Source organism: Cicer arietinum, chromosome 3 (assembly GCF_000331145.2).
Source record: "Cicer arietinum cultivar CDC Frontier isolate Library 1 chromosome 3, Cicar.CDCFrontier_v2.0, whole genome shotgun sequence".
Classification (NCBI taxonomy): domain Eukaryota; kingdom Viridiplantae; phylum Streptophyta; class Magnoliopsida; order Fabales; family Fabaceae; genus Cicer; species Cicer arietinum.
In genome coordinates this window covers 58,954,864-58,966,595 of record NC_021162.2, presented here as the reverse complement: position 1 = coordinate 58,966,595, position 11,732 = coordinate 58,954,864, and the positions used below count along the sequence as shown (strand labels likewise).

The following is an 11,732-nucleotide window of genomic DNA, read 5'->3' as shown; positions in this document are numbered from 1 at the left end:
ATTAATAAAGTAACCGACATTACAATAATTAATAAAATAACTATTCAGAGACGGGTGAGTCTAACATAACAATAATTAATAAAGTAACCGACATTACAATAATTAATAAAATAACTAACATAAAGTGTTCATAAAATAACCGACATAATAATAGTTCATCAAAAGTGTTCATAAAATAACCTACATAACAACAGTTACAAAAGTGTTACTACTAACTAGTGCGACTACGTGATAAATACAAAGCTTTATAAAAGTGCCTATACAACTCATCATCTGGACTAGCTTGATGTTCACTCAACCCCTGCTGTATAAGATCACCGATCTGCTGTAGGATAGGTGGCGGCTGTGAACTAGAAGCATCTGCACTGGTGGGCGGTACACTATAACGTGGGACCTGAGGTACACCATCTGGTCGCACCAGCAGTGGATGAGACACCTGATAGAACCACTCCAAATATCCATCTTCACACTCAGATGGATATGTAGCTGGACGAAGCTTGGGAAATAGCTCTGTCACTGGCGTCACATATCCCAACCATTCCACATCTACATCAAATAATCTAGCAGGATCTGGAAGTGGCGGTGAAGGAATATACTGGATATATCCGAATTGTCTCAAACACCTCTCTGGTAGATATTTCGCTACAGTGCTGCATAATCGAATGTGACCAGTATAAAGTGTGATATCATCAAAAGGAATGACACCCCTGTGATTCTCCCATGGTCTCCATATAACATCTGCAGGTGTCAATGCATCAATAATACTTCTGTATTCGTGGACCTTATGCTTGCCTTGCTTATAGCACCATCTATTCATTCGGGCAAAACATTCCACGTCAGCACCCTGATCACCTCTATTACAAATATTCGGAAAATATTCGTAAATCCAGCACTGTTACAAATAAAAATATTAAATAATTAATACTAACAATTAAATACAACATAAATAAATTAAATAAATAATTAACAATTAATACTAAAATATAATTGATACCTGAAGCAACGTCATGTATCCACCTAGCTGTTTGGTGTCATAATAGCAGGCATCTGAGAGGTAGTCATAAAGCACCACTAGTGCAGCAGTACCCCATGCATATCTATCTATACCATCTAAATATCTGAATAAAGGGAGGTACTTCGCATCAACTAGAGTATGACTCTTATCAGCGAAAATAGTACTCCCGACTAAATTCAACAGATATGCCCTAGCAGCACAGTCAAACCTCTCTGCTGCACACTGCCTTCTGAACACCTCCTTCAACCAATCCAATCTATAGTGTGCACCTCTAGTCTTTCTGGTCTCCTCCCAGATCTCTTCCGTGGTCACTCCTAATAGATGGACGGCAAGATTACATGCTGTTACTCTATCTACATCGGGTGGACTGTAGAACTCACCCCTAATAGGCAATCCGAGAAGATTGGCAACATCATCCAAAGTAATCGTCATTTCACCAAATGGCATGTGAAATGACGATGTCTCAGAATGCCATCTTTCAACAAAGGCAGATATCAAGTTGTTGTCGATCATCTTCAAACTACCCCGTTGTAATGGGTTCAGACCAGACAAATTCACCCAATTCTCTATGGGTCGCGGAAGTACCGGCGGAGTAAATTGTTGCATTTTCTTCCCATGCGCAACAATTTTCAGCAATGGTCGCTCCTGTATACAAAAAAAAAATATGACATTAAAATTAAATTTAGACAACAAATAATAATTAATTTAAATATTTTTAATGTATTATAAGTAATAATTAATTTAATATACCTCGCCAAACCATAGTCTAGCTGAAACATGATAACGGTATCGTGTAAGGACATACAAATCATAAGGTCCTCCAGGATACCGTGTGAGCTCACCAGGTCCCTCAGCTCCATCATGTTCCTCCTCCATATGCTCTCCCTCATGAGCAGGTGCAGCCTCCTCCTGCTCATGTACATCCACCTGCTCGTGCACCATATGATCATGTACCACATCTTCCTCATGCACTGTAGAAGGCTCCCCCTGATCATTATGTCCCTCATCATCGTCTTCAATAATCATACGTCTTCTTCTCCTTGAAGCTGTCGGTCGAATCCTCTCTGGGGGATTCATCGGAGTCGATGTAGAAGTATCAGTGTCCCGTGTAATTCGAATGATTTTGCCGTCTCTTCCTCGTGCACCCACTGAAAAATTAAAATATTAAAAGAATTAAATCACAATAAGTTATAAAATTATAATTAATTAAATTAAAAAAAAAAAATATACGTAACTTCCGGAAAACTTGATGCTCAAGTTCTCCGGTAACTACCGGAAATATTGGCAATCAAGTTTTCCAGAACGCTTTCTGTACCGGATATGTTAAAAATAAGTTTTCCGGAACACTCTTCTGTACCGAAAAACTTCCTAAAAAGATTTTCGGTACCGGATAACTTTAAAACAACTTTTCCGGAGTACAACCTCTGTACCGGAAAACTTGTTTCTCAACTTCTCCGGAAATTTTGAAAAAAAACTTACTCTCTGTTCCGGAAATGTGAAAGTGTGGAATGGTAATTTTGTGAGGTTTTATTATTTATACGAGGGCAAAATAGTCATTTCATTCTAAATTTGGGGGTATAGGTATAATAAGGAGGGTACAAGGGAAATTTTTCAAAAACCTATAGCCTCTTTCTTTATCTTCATATGATATGCAAAAATATGTACTCCATACCCCACCCAATTATATCTCTACCCTATTTTTTAATAAAAAAATTAATTTATCTATTTTTTTAAAAAAAAAATTAAAATTTAAGTTTTTTCAAAGCACATTTATACTTTAAAAAAAATTTGTTCAAGATTTTATATGTATTTGTATTTTAAAAAAATTAAAAAAGATCCAAAATAAAATGTGTTTCAAAACACAAAAACAGAGGAATTACACAAAGTAAATTTGTACTATATCATATATTGTGTCCTTGGATTCAATTTCTTGTCATTTTAGCATAATGAAATTGATTTTTAAAATAATATATTGTTAAGAAGTATAATTAATTTTTCATTAAATTAATTTTAATTTAAAGTTGTAGTTTGAAACTCTTATGTCTATAATTTAATTATTTTTTAATTTTAAAATTTTTATTTCAATTTACTTGTACGTGAATAAATATAAACATAAATTATAATTTAATTTTTTTCAACAAAATAAATTTAAAAAATTGACTTATTGAAAAATAATTACCGCTAAACCAATCACTTGAAACTAAAATTAGAAGCATTTAGATCTAAAATTAAATTTTAATTTTCAAAATAATTAAATACAAATTGTAAATTAAAAAGTAACTCTTTATAAAGAGTTATTTTTTAATTTACAATTTGTATTTAATTATTTTGAAAATTAAAATTTAATGAACACCTTGCTGATCTTTATGTGATTTATGTTTCAGATATATATCATATATATCAATTATAATACCCCCTACGGGATAACTGCAATGTATATGAACTTTATGTGTACTTGTGTCGATATATATAAGATTAAATAGATAGAGACATGTCACATGTATTTTTTCTTATATAAATATTGCTAGCAAACAGAACAATTTACAAATGAGTAATGACACATGGACAACACTGCAGATATTGGAAGCCAATGAGTTATTAGAAGATGGCTGAGGGAAGATACACCTTCAGACACATCCAACAGTTTTGCACTCTCTTTTGTCTAGTTATGTCGATAACCTCATTTGAGAAAAACAATATGTCTCTCAATATATATATTGATAAAGTTTATACATAAAATTGAGTGATTGAATTTTTTGAATTTTTAATATTAATATATGTACAAATTACAATGGAGACTTATAATTAACCATTGAGGCGTAAAATTTATAACCGGATTGTAATTTATCAAATAAAATGCAATTTTTTACCATTTGAACTACAACTTAACTAACGACTACTAATTAAAATAAACATTTTGAGATTTTAAATTTGCCATATGTTCACGTTATGATGTGAAGAGTCATTCGAATTTTAATTAATATCTACAATGAATTAAGTGCGATAATGGTATAAGTTTTAGCCATAGAAAATATAAAAATTAACAATAATATCGGTATAAGTTTTAGCCATAGAAAATTTAAATCTATAAAAAAAATAACTATTATAAATGATAATTATTTTATTTTATTATTATACAGTATACACTCTGATATCATTATTCATAAAAATAAATATATAAATACTGAAAAGATAAAAAAACGAACATAAAAATTTTTCAACAATATTTCCAACAATTAATTACAAATAAGTAAAATCTAAATTTATCTTCAAAATTATAGAACGTGGTCAAACTAATTTCTAAATTTTATTAATTAATAAATATATAATTTGTGATATTTAATATATCCATTAAGTTAATTAAAGCTATGACATAATACATTAAAATACAATAATAATCTCCTATCACTAAAAAACTTATTTGACATGTTAAAATTATGTATTTCATGTCACTTCTATAATTGTCACCTCAGGATTCAAACATGTTAAATAAGGTTTTACCTTATTAATGTTATATGCAATTTTTGTGATACAATTACTTTCATGTTATATGCAATTTAGTATATACTGATGTGACATCTAAATGGACGGTCACATGATCGTATATGCATAGCTTAGTTTTTAGATGGAGGAGCCGTGACTCCCTTATTTTTTTATACAAATTTTATATATATCATAATAGACTGCCGACAAATATTAATTACTATTAAACAATAAATAACATTTTATATTTAATATATATTGGTGCTAATAAAATATATATATATATATATATAACATAAGTTATTGATATCATGATAAATTACTTTATTTAATAATTTAATATAAATGATAAATTTTATTAATTTAATCGTCAAATTAAAAGATCATATTGAGTGCATAATTTTACAAATTTTTATAAAATTTTAAAATTATTTATTATTTTATATATTATGTCAATTAAAAATAATTGAATTATTAAAATTCATATTTTATATAAAGTTATTAAGTATAATAATTCATCACTTAGTTATTACTAGAATCAACATGTTATCAAAATATATATATATATATATATATATATATATCTATATATATATATATATATATATATATATATATATATATATATAATATGTTTGTGATTTTAGTGTTAATTAATAGTTATACATTTAATAATATATAATCTAAAATTGAGTTTTAAAGTGGGAGGCATCTCTCTCTTATATTGGTTTCATAAAAGTTGAATTTATCACAATCTAAATTTAAAGATCGAATTATATCCTATCAAAAATAATTAGATATTTTACTATTAGACCACTCATGCCCTGCTCTTGATATTTAAGTCTAACATGATTTAATTATGAGTTTATAAATGAGAGAAATCTCTCACCATACAAATTGATTTTACAAATTGATTTTGTAAAGTTAAGTTAATCCAAAAAAAAAATTATACTTTGTCTAGTGGATAAGTGTGATTTTGAAAAAAAAAATATATCAGTGATCGTAACATATATTTCTTTATAATTTGTTTTTCTTTTTAGTTGTTGAATATTATGTATTTTTATTATTATTATTTGGAACTTTTCATTTTATTCTTTATTTGTTTTCTTCATGTTCAAGAGAGAGATAGAGATATAAAAAACACAAAAATAATTTTTACAAATCCTACATACATCCAAATAATTTGCTTGTGTGTCTATCTAACATGATGGAAAAAAAAGAGAGAATAATAAGAGATGATCCAAATCCTATTTATTTTCTCTTGAGATTTTTGTGATTTTTTTATGAATAGGAGTCAAACTTAAAAGATTTTTTGGATTAACTAATTCATGAGCTTGAAAAAAGAGATTCTTTGAAGTCTCGAGTTCGAACCCGAAATAAGACATCTAACCTAACAATATCAGTATTTGTTATGACTTCAGGACAACATGTGTTTGCACTTTAATTGATAAATAAGAATATGAAATAGCATGTATATCATAAAGACCCAAGGATTTGGATTCAAAACATGGATATTATGGTTCTATATCTCCTTTTTATTTAATTATTTTTTAATTATACTCTAAATTGAAATTTATATATTATTTTATTTTATTTTTATTTTTAGGAGATCGCATCGATCCTTACCCTATGACCACTTGAATGATTTTTTTTTTTTTTCTGCTTGAAGGAAGTTGCATATGTGAGATGCGACCATCTATAACATTTTATTTATTTTTTATTTTAACAAATGAATAATATTTAATTTTATAAAAATTATATTAATAAAATCAAATAAAATACATTTAATAAAAAAAAATACATCAAAGTTAATACGGTTTATTAATTGTGTCAAAACAAATAAGGTGTTATATTATTTTAACAACATGAAAATCTACTAGGAGGTCGGAGGGAGTTGTTATTTTTATTATTTTTTATTTATTAAATTTAAAGAAAAAATAGGAGAAAATTATTAATAAAATATAATAAAGTTATTAATTTATCTACAAAATAGAAGGTAGTTGTTAATAAGTTGTATTTTTTATTTCTATCAAGTGTATTTTGTTTGATTTTATTAATATGATTTTATTTTTTAATTACTTTTTATTTATTAAAATAAAAATAAAAGATGATAGATAATCACATATTGTAATATAAAAAAATTTATAATTGAAAAATTTAAATAAAAAAATATAGAAATAAAATATCCACATGTTCATTTAAAAGTAAAGAATGTTAGGTAACGTAAGAAATTGAAGCCTCGTCAGCAACGATGGGTTGTCAAGATAAGATCATCTGCTCTTGCAAAGAATTTATTTAATATTATTAGCTTGTTCATCATCCATTGGATCTTCATCTATTTAAAAGACACATATCTAATCTCGATATGTAGGTACTAACAACTACTTGAGTCATATTAGCTAGTACCTAGTTTGGGTAAAATAATTATGAAGATTTTACTTCCGGATTTTGGGTTCAGTGGATTTCATATATATCATTTTGTCGGATTCAATATATATATATATATATATATATATATATATATTGTTAAAAAAACAAAAAGACACGTGCATGCGTTTCATTCCATTTATATCTTGAGTTCTAATTTTTCAAAAGATAAAAAAAAAGTTATAATATATAATATAAAAATTAGTATGCTTTTGTATTATTATACATTTATTACATTAAAATTGAAAACCCTGATATAAGCTAGATTTATTGTATTAAGAATAAATAAAATTACTTAACCCCCTAATATTTTTCAATAATAATGTAAAACATTGAATGGAATAGAATTTGGCAGTAAATGAGCGATTTGTATTAGATATTTAAGTTACTTACGGAGACAAGGTAAGTACAATACTGAATTACTTAGTAGATATATTATTATTCAATATGTTATTATGGTATGAGAGAATGAATTTTTCAACTTTTTTATGGGAGAAGAAGAAAAAAGGATAAAAAAAATGAGTTTTTTTTATGTGGAATAAGTACTCTTTTTGTGAAATGTTAGAGAAAGAAAGAGAGGGAGATGAATAAATTGCTCAATAATTAAATAAATAAATAAAATTAAGTTTTAATAAAAAAATTCTCAAAAGAATTTTAAGAGAGAAAATAGTTGAATAATTATTTATATATGATGGAGGAGAATCAACTAGTTATTTGTACTTCATTTGAAGAAAGAAAGAAATAAGAGATTTGTTTTAGAAAGAATAAGTTTGAGAAGAATGTTATATCACGAAACAGAAGAATTTGGAAAATAATTGTTTCTCTGGGTATACTTTCTTTAGTAAATATGAAGCCTTTAATATTCTTATCTTTTGATTTTTTTTTTTATCATCATAATTATGAAATGATTGTAACTTGAAATTTAAAAGATAACGAGATAGAATGAATAAATTGTTCAATTCATATTTAAGTGAAAATGAAAGTGAATATAAATTGGACTGTGTACAACAAAAAGATGAATAAGTAATAATTCTTTTTTATGGGAGAAGAAGGAGAGAGAAAAAAAAAATCAAATATAAACAATTTCTTTCTGAAATTATAATAATTTGCATTCAATAAAGAAATAAAAATACGTAATAACCAATGTCTGAGTTTAAGAATTTACAGAAAAATTAAATCTTATCGATGTCTAAAATAAACTCTAAATAAAAATGGTAATAATAATGTCGAGTTTAATGGTAATAATCATATTTTTATTTATATTTTATCTTTATTGATTTTGGAAGTGCACAAGGTACTTCTATAGGTGTATATTTTTACTCTTGTAAATCTTTTTACTTATTGTACTTAAAAAATTATTTATTTAAATAAATAAATAAATAAATAATAAAATTTTAGGAGGACTAAACTTGTTTACTATTTGATAAATGTCTTGTTTTTTTCTTTTTTTTTTTTAAATTATTTATTATTTTACAACATCAACACAATATTAATTATTTTTTTTATTAATATCTATTTATTTATTGTACTTCAACTCATCAAATTTATTTACTAACTATAATTAATAAAAATATTTAAGTAAATAAAATTTATTTTATCATTCAAATCAATATAATTAATTATTTTATCTATTAAATCTCTATAATCTTTATGTATTTTCCAATTAATTTTATATTATTATTAATTAGTAATTAATATTTTTAATTATTTATAATTTTTTGTTTGTTTTATCAATATATACAAAAAAATATGTCCGTAGAAAGTCACATATTGAGGATACGATCAACTGTTATCCTAATTTTTCTACATGATCATATAAAAAAGAAGATATTTTGATATATTAATTTATAAAGTATTTTAAAAAAAATTAAAAAATGGGACAGGTATACAAAAAATCCGAAAATTATTTAAAATGCCTTTATTTTATTGATTAAAAGGTTGAAGAATCTGTTTTATCTGGAAGATTCCATCTATAATACTAAGCTACTTTGGAAATTAACATCAGAGATGCTGACTTGTTATGGCCCTTTCCAATAATGTTGTCTTCGTAATGGGTTTCAATGACTAAACAATAAAAATATAAAATATTTACATCAAAACATTCACATCGTCATTGGAATTAAGTGGTGGAAATCCTACACGGCAAACATATACAAATAAGTTCATTAGATTAAAAAAGCAATGATGCTGAAATCCATTTTGTTTTATTGATATTATAATTCTTTTTGTTTTTATTTTACATATATTCTGATTGAGGCCTATACCTGATCGTGATCTTAATTAAGACATTAATATGTTTAATATTGATAATTACTATTCTCACTCCTAACCACAGCCACAAACAACTCTTTATGTTGTTTAGTTTGCTTATTTTGTTAAGTTATCAATAATGAAAGAAAAAGTACTACTCTTGATCAAGAAAAATGCATTCTCAAAAGTATCATTCATAGACTTCTTTTCCATGAAAATAACAAAGTAACTTTTTGTTAAAAGATACTGAGAAATGGAAACTTATTAATCAAAGTGGTTCTATTGTTTGAATTGTGTCCTTATAAATAAAAAGGTTATTAAAAAGGTATAAATTACATTAATTAAAAGATTTTTTAAGATTTTTGTTTTGACTCAAGATATTTTAGATACATATCATTAATAGAGGAAGAAAAATTATGTTTCCTTGCATTTTCTTTAAAAATAAAAAAGATTATTTACATTAAAAACAAAAATTAAAAATACCATTTCTTGTTTATATTTAAGAGAAAATACAATTATTTATTGAAAAATGTTAATTTTTACGAGATTTTTTTGCAAGAAATAGAATAATCTTAAGTGACATTCTTTAATATATAATAAAACAATTGTTAATTGGTTAAATTCTTTATTTTTATGCATTATTTTCATTCTTATCCAAGTCTCTATTTTTATTTTAAAATATTTATATTTTTAAGTGGTGATGGACTTGACCCAACTCACCCAAGTATAGAAGTAAATGAGTGGCTTTGAAACACGGTCAGATACATTTTTGATCAAGGTTTACGACCAGGTACATTCTTATATATGGCCTTGCTTTATAGGTATATATTTTAATTGCACGACTGTTTGTTTGTTTGTTTTGGTGTAGTGACAAAAACAAAGGTTCCGTAGAGTGCGCATATTCATCTCTCTAAATTTGTTTCCGAGCACTATCCTTTCAGAACAAAGACATAACATAGTTTTAGGAATATAATAAGTGTATTTGGTTGATAAAAAGTGAGGTCAATAATTAACTTTAAACAATAAAGTTATCAAATGAATTAATGTTATACTATACACATATATGATTAATTATGTGTAGATATAATAATATCAACTATTAATGTAATGTTTCACTAATTTTTCTCTTTAGAAAAATCAATCCATAATACTAGAAAAAAGTTTGTTCTAAAATATACACTACACGAAAAAAATCTATTTTACATCGCTTTTTTTAAGTCATTTACAACGCTTTTTCAAAAAACTAAGCGTTGTAAAAAGATACAACAACGCTTTTTAAAATAAAAAAAAACTATAAAATAGGCAGATATATTGCGCGCTTTTTATACTCATTTTACAACGCTTTTGAAAAAAGTATTGTAAAAGGTGCATTCAATAGATGCATTATTATGCACCTATTACATCGCTTTTTCAAAAAGCGTTGTAAAAGATGCAAACAATATATGCATTATTATGCACCTATTACAACGTTTTTTTGAAAAAGTGTTGTAAAAGATGCAAATAATAGATGCATTATTATGCAGCTATTACAACGCTTTTTTGAAAAAGCGTTGTAAAAGGTGCATTCTTATTTTAGTTTTATTAAAAAATGCTGTAAATGAAATTTTTAAAAAACGTTTTTTGGTTTTTTATGGCATTTTTTTAGAAAGCGTTGTTTTTAATTTTTTTTCCAAAATCATTTTCATCAAGAATCAGTTCACACAATCATTTCACAATCAGTATACAACAACAAAACTATATAACTTTATAATTTTACATATTTACACAATCAGTTTACAACATATTCATATACATATTCACATATTGACAACATCACATAACTATATACATATTCATATAACTACATATTCACAACTTTTCAAATGTAACTATTCATATACATATAACTATCAGAACTACACATAACAAAACTACCATATATTCATATAACTATCCCTTGCAGCATGCCATTTCCCAACAAATCAAATAATTTTCATTTCAATCACATACTGACACCAGTCTTCCTTTATTTCAATTAGATCTCTTTCAGAGTATGTTGGACTGGAATTGTCAAAGTACTGTGCGATATAAAATTGAACATAAATAAGTTAGAATCAAATATATACATAGTTTATATATGAAAATCAAATAATGAAAATACCGTACCGTTTCTGGGATTATAGTTTGATTCATATCAACAATCTCCTTCATGAATCGCAATATATAGTACCCACAATCGATCTTATTAGTTTGACGAGAGCACTATAAAATAAAACATATAAGTCAATAAATATTTGTGTATTGAATGTAAATGAAATTTTAACGGCATATATTTCAAACCTTTATTGGAATCCATATGATGTTATTTGACTTTTGCTTCGACACTGTAGCACCTCTTTGAGCTCGAAAAACTTGTAAAGCACTATCGAATAAATAAATGTGATTATTATAGCATTAACAAACACATTACGTATATATATATATATATATATGTAAGAAATAAATGAAATTACTTACGTGTCAAACATAGTCTTTATATCGGAGTGATTGTTGTAATTGTCGTGCAAGGGATCTAAAT

At 25.9% G+C, this 11,732-nt stretch overlaps 1 protein-coding gene across 1 annotated transcript in view; it reads right to left on the bottom strand.

Annotated features, from left to right (window-relative positions):
- Positions 1–75: 75 nt before the first annotated feature.
- LOC101494870 (uncharacterized) overlaps positions 76–11,732 on the bottom strand; it is a 17,759-nt gene continuing 6,102 nt past the window's right edge. The window contains exons 5-7 of the mRNA XM_004492570.4: positions 1,766–2,163; positions 995–1,660; positions 76–892 (exon numbers count right to left, since the gene is read on the bottom strand). Of these exons, the coding sequence (XP_004492627.2) occupies positions 212–892; positions 995–1,660; positions 1,766–2,163 (1,745 nt within the window). The 3' untranslated portion in view covers positions 76–211. The remainder of the gene's footprint in view (positions 893–994; positions 1,661–1,765; positions 2,164–11,732) is intronic.